This window comes from Montipora foliosa, chromosome 9, assembly GCF_036669935.1.
Source record: "Montipora foliosa isolate CH-2021 chromosome 9, ASM3666993v2, whole genome shotgun sequence".
Lineage (NCBI taxonomy): Eukaryota > Metazoa > Cnidaria > Anthozoa > Scleractinia > Acroporidae > Montipora > Montipora foliosa.
Genome location: NC_090877.1, coordinates 12,169,878 through 12,186,485, shown reverse-complemented (window position 1 = coordinate 12,186,485; position 16,608 = coordinate 12,169,878). Strand labels below are relative to the sequence as shown.

At 38.1% G+C, this 16,608-nt stretch overlaps 2 protein-coding genes and 1 long non-coding RNA gene across 3 annotated transcripts in view; 2 read left to right on the top strand and 1 right to left on the bottom strand.

Annotated features, from left to right (window-relative positions):
- The window catches only part of LOC137971331 (tetratricopeptide repeat protein 28-like), a 162,608-nt gene that overhangs the window by 123,163 nt on the left and 22,837 nt on the right, over window positions 1–16,608 (top strand). The window lies entirely within an intron of this gene.
- Window positions 1–16,608, top strand: part of LOC137971341 (uncharacterized) — a 29,398-nt gene that overhangs the window by 2,393 nt on the left and 10,397 nt on the right. The window contains exons 6-13 of the long non-coding RNA XR_011116995.1: window positions 14–59; window positions 326–374; window positions 1,056–1,103; window positions 1,344–1,392; window positions 7,430–7,475; window positions 7,742–7,789; window positions 8,468–8,515; window positions 8,984–9,100. This is a non-coding gene — a long non-coding RNA (uncharacterized lncRNA). The remainder of the gene's footprint in view (window positions 1–13; window positions 60–325; window positions 375–1,055; window positions 1,104–1,343; window positions 1,393–7,429; window positions 7,476–7,741; window positions 7,790–8,467; window positions 8,516–8,983; window positions 9,101–16,608) is intronic.
- On the bottom strand, window positions 3,012–4,226 carry LOC137971338 (myb/SANT-like DNA-binding domain-containing protein 1). The gene is made up of 2 exons (XM_068818164.1): window positions 4,106–4,226; window positions 3,012–3,981 (listed from the first exon to the last, which is right to left on the bottom strand). The coding sequence occupies exons 1-2, from the start codon at window positions 4,189–4,191 to the stop codon at window positions 3,012–3,014; spliced, it is 1,056 nt and encodes a 351-aa protein (XP_068674265.1). The 5' UTR covers window positions 4,192–4,226.

The following is a 16,608-nucleotide window of genomic DNA, read 5'->3' as shown; positions in this document are numbered from 1 at the left end:
TCAAATTTTGCAGAGTCATTTCTTGTTGTCGAGCCTCACGTTGATTAGTACCCATTTTGGTAAGTTGCTCACTGTTACTCATTTCTTAATAACACAAACAAGTAATAATTTATGTGTGATAAACCAGTTCTGACGAATTTTGCGTTACTTTTTGTTGTTTTCTCTTTACTCAGTTTGGATCAAGTTACTGACTACATGTACGTCAGAATTCCTGATATGTTTATTTTCTAATTAAGTGATCATGATCACCGTCACTCATGATCAGTTGCGAATGACGCACCCAAATGATCCACTAGTATTATTTATCACTTAATTTTTTGTTCAGCCGGATTCATTTTTCCTGCTCACAAGGTCTTAAAGAGGAACATTGCAAGGTATTTGGTAATATTAGCTTGCTGGGTGTAATCAGATATTTGTCTGTCGTTGCAAGATAATAAGTAACAATTAGCTTGAGGTGTCACGGTGCTAAATTATTTGTTTCTTGTGTGATCGAACTACAATGTAAAAACTGCCCTCCATTCTTTTCTTGCACATCGAGAAAGTAAGTAAGTAAGTAAATGATGTATCTTGGATTGTTTCTGAACAGAGAGGGTTTTTAGATTCAAAATTGAGGGTGTCACAAAGCAAGTGACGATGAAGAATGCATTCAATCAGTTTTAGCCATAACAAACCCTTAATGTCTACTCGCTTTAAAGTCTTACTTAAAGCTAAGCAAGATCGGAGCATCGTATAATGTACCCGTTCTCATTACGACTTTGAACCTCGCCGAACGAAACCATTACTTGAGTTTTTCGGAGCAATGGAACAGTCATCTCACCTCGATCAGTGTTCAAATTGGACTGCTTCACTGATCAGTTGCGCTCTTTGCTCGAGTATGAAATGACTTCTCCTTGCTGCTCCATTTGTTAGTTCTCTTGAGAATTTTCAGCTTTCCGCTCCTGTTCTACATTTTTAATGCATACTAGGCATAAGGGAATTTTGTTATGAAAGTTAAAAGTTTTCCTACAAGATTCGATAATGCATGGATAACCACATTAAATCATCAAATTTTGCAGGGTGATTTCTTGTCGTCAAGGACTTCGCATTGATTAGCATCCGTTTTGGTAAGTTGCTCACTGTTACTCATTTGTTAATAACACGAACAAGTAATTTATTTGTGATAAACCAGTTCTGATGAATTTTGCGTTACTTTTTGTTTTCTCTTTACCCAGTTTGCATCAAGTTAGTGACTAAGAATTCCCTACATATTTATTTTCTGAAGTGACCACTGTCACTCATGATCAGTTGCAAATGATGCATCTAAATGATCCACCGGTATTATTTATCTCTTAACTTTTTTTCAGCCGTATTCAGTATTCCTGCTCAGAAGGTTTTCAAGAGGAACATTGCAAGGTATTTAGTAATAGGCGAGTTCACACTAAGGCCCAAGTAGGCCTTAAGTACCTTAAAAACTCAAGTGAACTTGAGACGGTCGATGCTTACTTTTAAAGATAAGCGTTCATACTAAATTGTAAAGTATGCTACTTGCGGGATCGCTTGTCAATCAAACTACGCGGCAAAACCCGGCAAAGCAAATAGCAAGACTTTCAAACTTTCACCATGCGCCCTCGAAACGCTCGAATAGCATGCCTTATTTTGATTTTTACTTCTCTACTCTTGCGACAGCGGTCTTTCGCGCTTCAACAAATGTATTGCTTTGCTTTGATGGAGGAAGCCTTTAGAATTAGCCGGAGAAATCGTCTGATGTTGCTTATGTGTATGGCAGGAGTTTCACAGCAAAAAAGACCACAACTGAGAAGAAGAGCTTGGGTTTGGCCTCGACCACAGAACTGGTTTCGCCTTCTAATAGCTAATCCAGCACTGCATTTTCTTTGGAAGGAACATTTTCGTGTCACTCATGAAACATTTGAATACCTTTGTGACCTTGTAAGAGTAGATCTGCAAAAACAACAGACGCGGATGCGAGCGCCGATTAGCGTAGAAGAAAGGGTTGGTTTAGCATTATGGCGGCTTGCAACCGGCAACAGTTATAGAAGCTGTGGATTACAATTTGGATATGGAAAGTCTACAGCGAAATATATCTGCAATGAATTCGAGCGCGCTCTTCTTCGAATGAAGGATCAATTCATAAAATTTCCCTTGACAAGGCACGAAATTACAGATAAGGTTGACGAGTTTGAAGAAACTTATGGCATACCTCAAATTGTGGGAGCCATAGATGGTTGCCACATAGAGATAAATGCTCCACCGCGAAATCACGAAGATTATTATAATCGCAAGCAGCATTATAGTGTTATACTTCAAGGCATAGTTGATTCTAGTCTAAAATTTATTCATGCTACGGTTGGCTATCCGGGCAGCATACATGATGCTCGCGTTCTTAGATTAAGTGGACTATACGATATGGCACAAAATGAACAAATTCTTTCTGGTCCGACTAGAGATATCAATGGAGTAGAAATCGGCCCTCTTCTCGCTGGAGACAGCGCATATCCCCTCACCAGCTGGCTTATGAAACCATTCCCAGACAGGGGACGCTTAACTCCTGAACAAAGAAAATTTAACAAAAAATTCAGCGCCCTACGATGTGTGGTGGAGCGTGCGTTTGGCATGTTAAAATCACGGTGGCGAATTGTTATGAAAAAAATTGAGCAGAAAACATCAACGTTAACGAAAACTGTTGTTGCATCATGCGTTTTGCATAACATCTGTATTGAGAGAGGAGACTTGTATGATGATTACTGTGACTCTGACGATGACTCAGACGATGAAGATGAAGACAGAATTGTATTTGAAACTGGCACTGATGTAAGAGATGCTTTAAAAGACTTTGTGTGGGAAAATTTGTAACACCACATTTTCCAACTATAGCTTTTATCTGCTGTTGATCGCTTTGTGTAGCAAAAAATGTCATTCAACATAACAATTGAACAGTAACTATTACATCGATATATATAGATATATAATAAGAATTACCGCTATATATTTTTCTAAGAAACACATGCATTGATCTACTTTGATGTCAAATCTTTAAAAATGTCCTTAAACCCTGCGAGGATTGCATTTGTTTGCTCCATCTGATTCCTCTGCGATTCTCGAAGCATTTCTGTGGAACGTTCAAATCGTATACTATCTTGCTCTAAGCTTCGTTCCATGAGCTGAAGAAAACTTGTTTGCCACTCAGTTTGCGGCAAATCACGTCCCTTCTTTCCTTTGCGGGCAGATTTCGCTGACTTATCGGTTGCCTTTCGTTTCATTCCCGTCGCGGTTGGTTGCTCGTCGTCTAGGTTTTCCTCTGTGTCGTTACCGCTTTCTTGCAATGTAGGCGAGGCTGAGGAATTGCTGCTATCTTCGGAAGCAAACGTAGAAGATCCTTCGATAGCCATTTTAGATGGGTCAACGCTATCGCGATGACCCATCACGTCATCTAAAAAATCAAAGTACGGAAACCCCTCTTTGATTTTCTTAAACCCCGCTTCACCGGTCGACTGAGAACGTTGCTTTAAAAGCTTGTACTCGTATTCGAGATTCTGGATACGTTTCTTTACCTGGGGTAAAGTTCTTTCACTGTCTGGGTACTTTTCCTTGTATGCAACGAAAATATCGTTCCATATCTTCACCCTGTCCTTGTTGGACGCACTGCGGAGCTTGTCGTACTTCGGCCCCCATAGTTCTAACGTATCACGAGTTTCTTCTTCTGTCCAGTCAGAAGCCTTGGACTTCTTCTTTCCCTCCGAACTGGTTTTGGTGGCCCGGCGCGAGCTCTCTGAAGTCCCAGGACTTGGCGATGGGGTTCGCGTTGTTATTGGCGAGTTGCATTGTGGTGGACTGTCGCTCGGCGGTTGAAACACACTAGCAGGACGGTAGAAGGTCTGGCTGTTAGGTGGAAAAGGAAAGAGCGGCTGTCCACTAAAATGCATTTGTGGCATTTGTTGCTGGTGAATCGGTACTGCTCCGGCAAATCTTTGGTTTAAGTTGTTGCTATTGAATAGAAAGCATGCTTGTGATAAAGAGCTATTAGGATTTTACAATAGGTAAAACATTACTAGTACAACAAAAAAGGCGCTCTTAAACTGGTTTAATAAATAGATAAAACTGCACTTACATAAGGCATACGTCCAGAGAATCGTCGTCGTCTACTCGAAGTTGTTGGTGAGAGAAGAAACGATGTCGGCTTCCGTTGTGATCCATGTTTTTGCTTCGCCAAGAAGGTTTGCGTGCACTAGCTTTTCCCGCCGTATAGTTGATTGACGTGTTATCGCTTTCGAGTGTTTTGATAGTGCGTAAGCACGCATTAGAGCACGGTAAAACTAGACTTGAGAGCGTACTTCGGCTTCTTTGAGGATAGGTCGTTTCCAAGGTTACAAAGTAAGGTACTTAAACCAAAATAATGAAGGGGTAGTTTCTAAAGAAACTGTGGTGCTGCGTCGGTGGGGAAGTAGTATACAAAAATTTGGTTTATCAACGGAGTTGATAATGTAAATTGACCACCGTACAGAGATTCTAAAAACTGACGTTTCGAGCGTTAGCCCTTCGTCAGAGCGAATCGAGGGATTATGGGTTACGTGTAGTTTTTATAGTAGAGTAGGAGCTACGCTATTGGTGGTAACATGGCAACGTGAAAAGTAGGAATATATTAGTTAAATGAAAAGCGTTCGTTAATACCGTGAGGATTAAGGGTGCCGATTTGAAAGATGAATTTTTGTTCCAGATTCTTGCGGCTTTCCGTCGTACCTAGATGTAGGGAAAGGCCGCAGATAGCCATGTGTTTTTTGGAGTGGTTAGGCAGATTAAAATGGCGAGCGACTGGCTTAGATGCATCCTTGTCATTCTTCTCAACATCGCGAAGGTGTTCGCGGAATCGGTCACCTAGTCGTCTACCTGTCTCACCAATGTATAATTTATTGCATAACGTACAGGTTATGCAATAAATGACATTTGCGGAGGTACATGTGAAACGATCGGTGATCTTAACAGATCGCTTAGGTCCCGATATCTTGCTAGTGTTAACAATGAAAAGACAAGTTTTGCATCGTGAGCGCGCGCATTTGAAAGTGCCGGGTTGCTCGTTGGTTTTGAGCGCGCTTCTAACTAAAAAGTTGCCTACGTTTTTGTCGCGTTTGAATGAAATAAGTGGAGGTTGCGAAAAGATTCTACCAGTCTCGGGATCATTTTGGAGTAATTTAAAATTACTAAGAATGATGCTTTTGACTGCGTGATTATGAGGATGGAAAGTGAGGGTGAATGGAATTCTGTCATTCTTATCTTTCTGTGACGTTTGTAGTGACGACTGTCGATCAAATTGTTGGGCGCGATGATGGCCCGCTTTGACCACAGAGACAGGATAGCCACGTTTTTCGAAGAACTGGCACATCTCCTCTGATTTGCTGGAAAAATCGGAGTCATCACTACATAGACGTCGAAGTCTAAGAAATTGAGAATAAGGAATGGAGTTCTTGACATGTGATGGATGTGACGATGAATACAACAAATAACTGTGTGAATCAGTAGGTTTGTAGTGCACACTAGTACATAGCACGTTGCCTCTAATAGAAACTTTGATATCTAGGAAAGCCAATGAAGTTTCCGAAATTTCCCAGGTATATTTAAGAGCCGGATGAAATTTCGGAAACTTCATTGGCTTTCCTAGATATCAAAGTTTCTATTAGAGGCAACGTGCTATGTACTAGTGTGCACTACAAACCTACTGATTCACACAGTTATTTGTTGTATTCATCGTCACATCCATCACATGTCAAGAACTCCATTCCTTATTCTCAATTTCTTAGACTTCGACGTCTATGTAGTGATGACTCCGATTTTTCCAGCAAATCAGAGGAGATGTGCCAGTTCTTCGAAAAACGTGGCTATCCTGTCTCTGTGGTCAAAGCGGGCCATCATCGCGCCCAACAATTTGATCGACAGTCGTCACTACAAACGTCACAGAAAGATAAGAATGACAGAATTCCATTCACCCTCACTTTCCATCCTCATAATCACGCAGTCAAAAGCATCATTCTTAGTAATTTTAAATTACTCCAAAATGATCCCGAGACTGGTAGAATCTTTTCGCAACCTCCACTTATTTCATTCAAACGCGACAAAAACGTAGGCAACTTTTTAGTTAGAAGCGCGCTCAAAACCAACGAGCAACCCGGCACTTTCAAATGCGCGCGCTCACGATGCAAAACTTGTCTTTTCATTGTTAACACTAGCAAGATATCGGGACCTAAGCGATCTGTTAAGATCACCGATCGTTTCACATGTACCTCCGCAAATGTCATTTATTGCATAACCTGTACGTTATGCAATAAATTATACATTGGTGAGACAGGTAGACGACTAGGTGACCGATTCCGCGAACACCTTCGCGATGTTGAGAAGAATGACAAGGATGCATCTAAGCCAGTCGCTCGCCATTTTAATCTGCCTAACCACTCCAAAAAACACATGGCTATCTGCGGCCTTTCCCTACATCTAGGTACGACGGAAAGCCGCAAGAATCTGGAACAAAAATTCATCTTTCAAATCGGCACCCTTAATCCTCACGGTATTAACGAACGCTTTTCATTTAACTAATATATTCCTACTTTTCACGTTGCCATGTTACCACCAATAGCGTAGCTCCTACTCTACTATAAAAACTACACGTAACCCATAATCCCTCGATTCGCTCTGACGAAGGGCTAACGCTCGAAACGTCAGTTTTTAGAATCTCTGTACGGTGGTCAATTTACATTATCAACTCCGTTGATAAACCAAATTTTTGTAAACCAAAATAACCCCCGTTCACACTCCAAGTATACTTAAGGCAAACTTAAGGCGTACTTATGTACCTAGTATGAACTCGCCTAATATTAGCTTACTGGGTGTAATAAGTTATTTGTCTGTCGTTGCAAGGTAATGGGTAACAATTAGCTTGAGGGGTCACGGTGCTAAATTATTTGTTTCTTGTGTGATCGAACTATATACTGCCCTCCATTCTTTTCTTGCACATCGAGAAAGTAAGTAAATGATGTGTCTTGAATTCTTCCTGAATAGAGAGGGTTTTTAGTTTTTGAATCCGCTTAGATTCAAAATTGAGGGTGTCACAAGGCAAATGACGATTAAGAATGCATTCAATTAGTTTTAGGCATAACAAACCCGTAATGTCTATTCGCTTTAAAGTCTTACATAAAGCTAAGCAAGACCAGAGCCTCGTATAATGTACATGTATGCGTTCTCATTACAACTTTGAACCTCGCCGAACGAAACCATGTATTTTGTGAGTTGTTCCGAGCAATCATGAACAGTCATCTCACCTCGATCCGTTCTCTTGAGAACTTTTCAGCTTTCCGCTCCAGTTCCACTGTTTTTGCATATTAGGCATAAATGATTTGTGTTATGAAAGTTAAAATGGATAACCACATTAAATCATCAAATTTTGCAGAGTCATTTCTTGTTGTCGAGCCTCACGTTGATTAGTACCCATTTTGGTAAGTTGCTCACTGTTACTCATTTCTTAATAACACAAACAAGTAATAATTTATGTGTGATAAACCAGTTCTGACGAATTTTGCGTTACTTTTTGTTGTTTTCTCTTTACTCAGTTTGGATCAAGTTACTGACTACATGTACGTCAGAATTCCTGATATGTTTATTTTCTAATTAAGTGATCATGATCACCGTCACTCATGATCAGTTGCGAATGACGCACCCAAATGATCCACTAGTATTATTTATCACTTAATTTTTTGTTCAGCCGGATTCATTTTTCCTGCTCACAAGGTCTTAAAGAGAACATTGCAAGGTATTTGGTAATATTAGCTTGCTGGGTGTAATCAGATATTTGTCTGTCGTTGCAAGATAATAAGTAACAATTAGCTTGAGGTGTCACGGTGCTAAATTATTTGTTTCTTGTGTGATCGAACTACAATGTAAAAACTGCCCTCCATTCTTTTCTTGCACATCGAGAAAGTAAGTAAGTAAGTAAATGATGTATCTTGGATTGTTTCTGAACAGAGAGGGTTTTTAGATTCAAAATTGAGGGTGTCACAAAGCAAGTGACGATGAAGAATGCATTCAATCAGTTTTAGCCATAACAAACCCTTAATGTCTACTCGCTTTAAAGTCTTACTTAAAGCTAAGCAAGATCGGAGCATCGTATAATGTACCCGTTCTCATTACGACTTTGAACCTCGCCGAACGAAACCATTACTTGAGTTTTTCGGAGCAATGGAACAGTCATCTCACCTCGATCAGTGTTCAAATTGGACTGCTTCACTGATCAGTTGCGCTCTTTGCTCGAGTATGAAATGACTTCTCCTTGCTGCTCCATTTGTTAGTTCTCTTGAGAATTTTCAGCTTTCCGCTCCTGTTCTACATTTTTAATGCATACTAGGCATAAGGGAATTTTGTTATGAAAGTTAAAAGTTTTCCTACAAGATTCGATAATGCATGGATAACCACATTAAATCCTATTTTGCAGAGTCATTTCTTGTTTTCAAGGACCTAGCGTCGATTAGCATCCATTTTGGTAAGTTGCTCACTGTTTCTCGTTTCTTTATAACACGAACAAGTAATAATTTATGTGTAATAAACCAGTTCTGACGAATTTTGCGTTACTTTTTGTCAGAATTCCTTACAAGTTTATTCTCTGAAGTGCTCACAGTCACTCATGATTAGTTGCAAATGATGCATCCAAATGATCCACCAGTATTATTTATCCCGTAAATAATTTTTTCAGCCAGATTCATTATTCCTGCTCAAAAGGTTTTAAAAAGGAACATTACAAGGTATTAAGTGATATTAGCTTGCTGGGTGTACCTGTAATAAGTTATTTGTCTGTCGTTTGATTGAACTGTGAGACAGTGACTAGGTCACTTGTGTTCATTTTGTGTTTATTTTATTCCAATTATTTTCAACTTCTTTTCATTATCCTAATTACTATTATTTGCTTGTTTACCCATAATTACTCAATTTCCTCATATTTTTGCTTTTGTAGTTGTGTGTTACGAGTTCGAATGTTTTGAGGAAAGGTAGCTGGCAAACTAAACTGAACGCAGGGTTGTCGGAACAACAACAAGAAGATTTATTCCAAAATGAACGTAGTTTCCACGAAGTAAGACTCTTAACAACATGTACTTGATAAACTTACACGGCCTCCGCCAACTTGAATAAACACAGCTTCCGTCACACTTGACTAAACACGGCTAACGCTAACTCCCTTCGCTTGTGAAAAACTAGTTAGAAAAACACTCCGCTTGGACTCGTCTACTTATATACTCTGACAATAAACTTCTAGAACTTTCTAAATTAGTAATCAATCTAACTAGACCCTCCGTGAGGGTACACTGGGTTGCCTGTGGTACGTGCAGCGTTCCACGCATTTTTTTCCAGTTGGGGGGGGGGGGGGAGGGTCACTCAGAAGTCATACCAGAAGTCATACCAGAAGCCATATCAGCAGAGGATCTTTGGCTTACAGGTCCTCACACGTTCGTACCACGAAACAGATCCTTTTCTGAGGTTAAAAACCTGGCTACCGGCCTATTAATATTTGTAACTTCTCATTGTAGCGCCATGGTAGAAGTCTTAGATAAATAGCCCCTTGAGAAGACATGTGGTTACTAGCAAAGTACTGAACCCAGAGAGATTGAAGAAAATAAAAGGGAATCGAGAAACATTGGCTTCTGGGCTGACATGTTGATCATGCAACTTCTTTCCACCACAAGTGTAAGCGTGTACTGACAGCATCTGACAGCTTTGCAAACAAAAGTTGAAAGCTGAAGTTAATCCTGTTCGGCGGGGTTAGTAAGAAATATACCACGCAGTATCAGAAGCATAATTAGTACTGGACCGAAAATTCTATTTTAATGCTATCAACTGCGAACCAAGCAAGATACAGATTTTGTTAGCTTGCTTTATGCAAAACAAATATTGATGTAAAAGTAAATTAATATGGATACACAATTTTTAAGAAGAGCAGAAGGAAGTTTCAGGACGGCCGATCGAGAATAAAATATTTTGCCATCGGTAACAAAATCTACGACATGAAAACAACATTAATTTTGAACCACGAATATAAAAAGTTACCATCAGCAAAAAACAGTTTGGGAGATTTTAGTTGTTTTGTTGTAATTGTACAAGTTTGGCTGCACCGAGTAAATCGCACATCGAATTCAGCGGGTGCTCTGATCAAGTTACCGCGTTATTTCACCGCGGCATGTTTACTCGCGAAACAGTGAAGCAACTGTGTCAAATGATGCCGAGCTACCGGGTTTTTGTTTTTGTTAGTTTTCTTTTTCTTTCGATTGTTATAAATTTTGACAAGAAATGTGCGAATTCAACACAAAGATCACAATCGCCCAACTCTCAGTGGTTGACCATTGTTTCTGGAAAATCAAAAATTTACTCTCCAAGACAAGGTTATTTATCACCAGGTAATTCCATCGTTTTGGTAATAGCAGCTACTTTATGATTCATCAGCGTCACAATCTTTTGCCGATTTTGGGGGTCATTTTGTTGAAACTCAAGCACGCTTCCAACAGACCTGTTTATTTTCGTGACTTGTGCGTTACCACAAAAATTCTCCCCGTATCACATTTCCACACATGTATGCAAATTTGCTAAGCTCGAAAATTACACAACATGATAAATTTACAAAAGCTAGAAATTTCACAGAAATATTTTCCACCGAAACATTTATTGAAACAAGCAACATATTTGCTATAAGAGGCAAGAAACCCTTCCTATTTCAGTTGCGTGCGTGCAAGCGAAACACACAATCACAAAGCATATGCAATTAAATAAATTTCTGACAGTTCACATTCAACCCTTTTCGAAAGAACCTTGACCGTAAATAATAAAGCACAAAAGAGACAACAAGCTTTCATTCAAGTAATTTTTCCCTGTCACATTTACAATTTTTTTTAACCTTTGCAGAGTTGAGTACAAAATGAATGTTACTTGCAAACGATACAAGTAATTGCACATGAAATAGCGTTACAGCTCCAAATACAAAGGGATTCAGTAACAGCAGAAAACAAAAAAGCCATGATAATACAAATAGACAGAAAATTCACCTTTTTCAGAAATTTAACTAAATGCATCCGGCTAGGCGTACATCTCTGCGACTAGCTCGATACCGCTAGCACTAACTTTAAGATCAGGAACTTTCTTCTTCAGGAAACTTTCACAGTTCTGTGTTTCTCTCCTTTGGCATTTGGTTTTCAGTGCAGTTCATATCATGATTTTCACATATTTGTTCATTTAGTACACATTTGTTCTCAACATATAAACTTTCTTTCAGTTTGCGGACCAACCCCGCCCTAAACAATCGCTCAACAGCATCTTTTTAGTGTGGGTCTACCGCAAACATCGTGTGCATAAGTGAGTTGTTTGAGCGTTCCGAGGAAGAAGCTTAATACAACAAAAAGCATTATGCTCAATAAACGACATACTGTCATGGGCTGCACACTTCGCCACAACTTGATCTCGCAAACAAATGTTATTTGGTATGATCACGCTCAATCATATGGTTTTGCCTGTCAATAAAAGGCATTATTATACTCATTATACTTAGGATCGAAATTCTCCAATCACAATTAGCTATTTTAACAACTTGTTTCCTCAGAAGGACGTCTCTGAAGCTGCCTAATCAAAACATGACGACTTCCATCCACTTAGTGCTATAAATTCACACAAACCACCAACGCCTGCCTTCCTTCGGTTATTTCAGGAGGGGTTAGTTAATATCTGTCTATCGTTAGAATCTCTCGACTCCTGTCTCGTGTTGCTATCGCACACCCACTAAAATTCGCTCATTCCTGGTCGTTTTATTCCTACTCGTTTAGAACCAAACAACTACCTCCTAAATGTCAACACTAGTAAATGATCACGCAAACGAAGCCAATGGCGAGAAATAATATTTCAACTGAATAGCTTGAAATAAAATTTGCGCGAAATCTCTCTCTTTAAAAAAGTTAAAGAAATATAAGGGCCGTTTATACGAGAGAAAATAAAACGCGAACAGCCCATATAAATGATGCAAAATCTACGTTCACAGCTTTCTCAAGCCCCGGTTTATCCTGGCCTGGGAGTTTATACTCGTATAAATAGTTCCTTTGGTGTATTATGTACGCCGCGTCCAGAGTAAGCCGCGGCTTATTTTCTCTCGTATAAACGACCCTATTGTTGTTTTCTCAAGTTAACAATAACTTCATTTTACACAAGTGTGACTATACTGAAATCTTTTTCTGACCTTAATTAAAAACGATCGCCAGCTGTAATCATTTGCCAGAACGATCATGCCTACAAATTCCTGTCATCTTTATTTAATGCGTATTAAATTTCAACTCACTTATGCAAATTAGTTAAACTCGAATACTACACAGCACAATGAATCACAACAGTTGAAACATCTCACAAAAACCTTTTCCAGCATGAAATTCAATGAAACTAACAAAATATTTGCTATTGGAGAAAAAAAAACCCTTTCTATTCCAATTCCGTGCGTGCAAACAAGAAACAATCCGTCTCACAAACCATACGATATGCAAATAAATATATTTTTCAGTTCAAGATTGAACTCTTTCCTAAAGAACCTTTTCCAAAGCACAAAATAGACAACAACCTTTCTTTCCAATAATTCTTCACTGTCACATTTTCAATTATTTTTTTACCTGAAAACTGTACAGCTTGACTGCAAATTAAATGCCAATTGCCAGACAAATGAGATGCCACTTCGGTAAACACTGTGATACATTCAAGACATTCGATTCCTTTTACACCCATACTCAATTTCCCACTTACTGTCAGTGTTCTACATACCAGCACAGTTTATAAAATAAGATTAGAAACAACACACACTTTCTCATGTTCTCGAAGACCATCCCTCGTCGCTTTTAAGATTCCAGTTATTTATTTTCCCCGCCTGTTTCGTTATTCCAATTGACGTTCCATTCTTGATCTCATAAAGGTATATTTTTGCCACTAAAACGCCATCCCTGTTACCACCACTTTCGACGCCATTGCGGGTTTAATAATTAAACGTTCATCTGTGTGCACCAAGGAAATCTACGTATTCCCCCAGCCCCCTCAAACCTAACAAAATACACAGACAAGACTCTATGCACAAAGCCACTACTTAGCAGGGGAGTGACAGGCAAGACTTTTACCGACACGGAAAAAAATAAAAAAAACACGAAACTAAACACAGATTCCAACTGGTTTGCCATAGGCAACCCAGTAATTATAGAAAGATTACAAAACACACCGATTTAGAAACGCTTACGTACAAACCTAAATATAAACAAACCACGAACTCTCGCGAAGCTTCTAGACAGTAACGCTTGTCACGCAATACTAGTTTTCGTAACATTGTGTTATCCCCACACATTTCTCTTACCTAATTCCTGTTGTGTAGGAGTGGTAAACTCCTTCTTCCCTTAGGTAAATCCTGTATTAGTGGGTAGTAGATTTACCCCGTAGCCTTATTTGGTTTTTAGTTAGTTTTCTATTTTCCTAAAATCCATTGTAAATTGGCTACCATTTACTTGAAGTAAGTTCAGTCGGTTCAGTTAATTTATCTGAAGAGTGTCAGTCTTAAAGACAAGTCATTTTCCAAGTCTTCTGAGGTGTGTAGTTATCAATAACATTTGGTATGTTATCAGTATTTTCCTATGTCTTTATTTATGCGTAGCCTTTAGTTTAGTTACTACATTAGCTTTCTGTTCTTGATTTTAGTTCTTAGCAGTGATTGCAAAATTTCATTTGCTATTGTCTAGCTTTATTTATCTATGTTGACCTTTAGTCTGGCACAGCATGTGATTTGCGCCTTGAATATTTTTGCTGTTTTCCAATGAGTAATTGCTGTATTTTTGTCTCCTGCTTTGTATCCTTTTAATTACATTTGATTCCAAATGATCCGTTTGTTACCATTATTTCACAATTACTAGTTTCAATGTACTATTGTGGGATTATTGTGCAATATGTAATTGGAAGCTCTTGCTTTTTTCAAATCCATGCTTCATATAATAGTTCTTGGATTATGACATTGTTTACTTTGTTTACAATTTGAAGTCATTTTACTCGTTTTGTTGGTAATTTCTTTGCCTTTTAGTTCGCAAGCATGTTTCTTCATGTATCAGCTATTTACCATAGTTTTTATTGTTCAGCAAGTGTAAATAATATCAATTTACTATGTTAAATCCATTGGCTTATTGTGGCTTTGTTTATTTGTTCGTTCCCGATCTCGATCCACTGTGTTTGCGTAGGTATAAATGATTTGTGATAGAAAGTTATTTCCCACTAACCCAATGTTTTACCGAAAGACTTGGCAGTGGATAACCACTGAAAAATGGGGCGAGACAAGAAGAAAACGCTTGCAGACAAACCCCTGCATTTTGAAAACCGGCAAGTTGACCTGTCATGCATGTCATCAGCTGTCATAAATTGACCAAGAAAATATTTGGTCTTCCATAGTGGAAATTGAACTTTGTGGAAGAGAAGGTTAAAAAATTTGGCAAGGAAAATAACGTGCATAACAGGCATTTCTACACACGTGTAAATGAGCACCTTTTCGGGGATAAAAATTATCATATTTTCAAGCATCTTAGTTTGTCTAAACATTGTCAGGATAATTGCGATGTTTCTTGCTTAGAATTTAGTGAAAATGCTACCTCTTTCTATCAACTCAAAAACAGGGAGAGCTTCCATATTGAGCAGATGAAACCGGCCAAACTCAACAAACAAGTTGATCATGTCGGTTTAGCATTACACTTTTAAAATTTACCATTGTGTCAGTTACAGTATGTTTTCTATAATATCGTTGGTTTATAGTTTAAGTTTCACCTCCTTGTAAGGAACATTTAAGAGCGCCTCTCAGCAATTTTCACCTAAGACCGTGCAAGATAAAAAAATCGAAAATTGCCAAAATTTGTCACAATAAAGGACTATCAAAACCATTTTTAGAAAAATATGTTTTACTTTGTTTCGATAATTATTTTACCTGGACGGCGACTTTTTCGGTATGGGGCCTTGCGAGCGAGTGAAAACGACTCCAAAATGTCGCTTGTTTGAATCGCTCTTTTTGAAATAACGAACGAGTAACTTGAAAATCAAAACAACATGGCACAGCGAGAGTAATTCATTCACCCTTTAGCTCTGTTAACGGTACAATATACCAAAACTGGAATTTTGACCAAATTTTAAAACTTGACCTTTTTTAGATTGATTACAGACCCTTGCAAAACAAATCTGGAATATTCTGGTTATTTCCAGAATTTTTCTTAGGATATGACAAAAAAAATTTCTAGAAATTCCTAGACTTTACCAGTTTCCTTTTCTTGAAAATTCTAGAAAATTCTAGAATGTTAAGGGAAGAAATTGCCAGCTTTTTTCCAGAAATCATAATCTGGGATCAAATCAGGTTTTTCCAGCTTTTTCCAGCTTGTTACAAACGCTGCTTTCTAGATTTTTCTAGACATTCCTGCATGCTATTAAATGAAAGCATGTGAAGATCATGTATTAATTTCCAGCTTTTTTCAAGGATATTTCAGTTTTTCATGATTTTCCTCTGCCTTTTCCCACCAGTTAATTTTATTCCTTGATAGTTTTGACTTTTGGTTCCTTTAAGGCAATTCAGCCATTGGTAACTTTTTAAATTTATCAGGAGTGACTTTACTAAGCTTCTTACTCTAAGCAGTCAAATGCACAACAAAAACAGGCATCATTTTCTTGTCTGTATAAAGAACTACCAAAGATCATTGAATACTTTGTTTAACTATAAAGTTATTGGTCATTAGTGGTAATCAGGCAGTCATGTCTTTTACCTTCCCTTGTAGAACCAGACACTGTGTAATCTATATGTAAATCCTATTTAACGACCTTATGTAAATGGTATGTTATGATATACATAAATTGGATACAGAAGCCTTATTCAAAGGCTATGTTATACATATGCCTCATGTATATATTTTGAAAGGAAATGCTATGTTTTATCTAGTCAAATGGAACCTTTACGTAGCATATGTAAAGGCTATGTTATGGGGTTTTTGTGTCCAAAAATAAAAATGGTTTCAACATAGTTTATACGTAGATTCGAAACAGAAAATACACAACACATACATAATTATCCTGCTCCTATAAAACTAGTAATAGTTGACACAGCTGCCCCCGCGATGCAAATTGCTGCATTATTTTTATTTGCAAGTTATTATAGTTGATACCGTATGTGTTGACTATTGTAATGTTGTAATAGTCTTTTAACACAGATCAGAGAAGGTGTAGCCTGAAGTTGAGACGATTACTTTGAGTTGTTTTTACCCTCTCAGGGGGAAAATGAGTCGAAGTAATAGTCTGAAATCCAGGCTAGAAAAGGCAAGGCGGAAAAGGCAATAGGATGTTTGGAATGAACAGAGTATGGAAAATCGACAAGTCGCTGTTGTTTACAAATAAGTTTATTATGGGATATAGTTTAGTGACAATATTACTATATCTAGTGTTATTTAATTGAAAAATTGGTAGAAATATTGTATAACTAACAAAACGGAACTACTGCCTATGCAAAATATGGCTATTATATATAATTTTTGTTTGCATAGTGGCAAGAATGATGTAGCAGGATATATG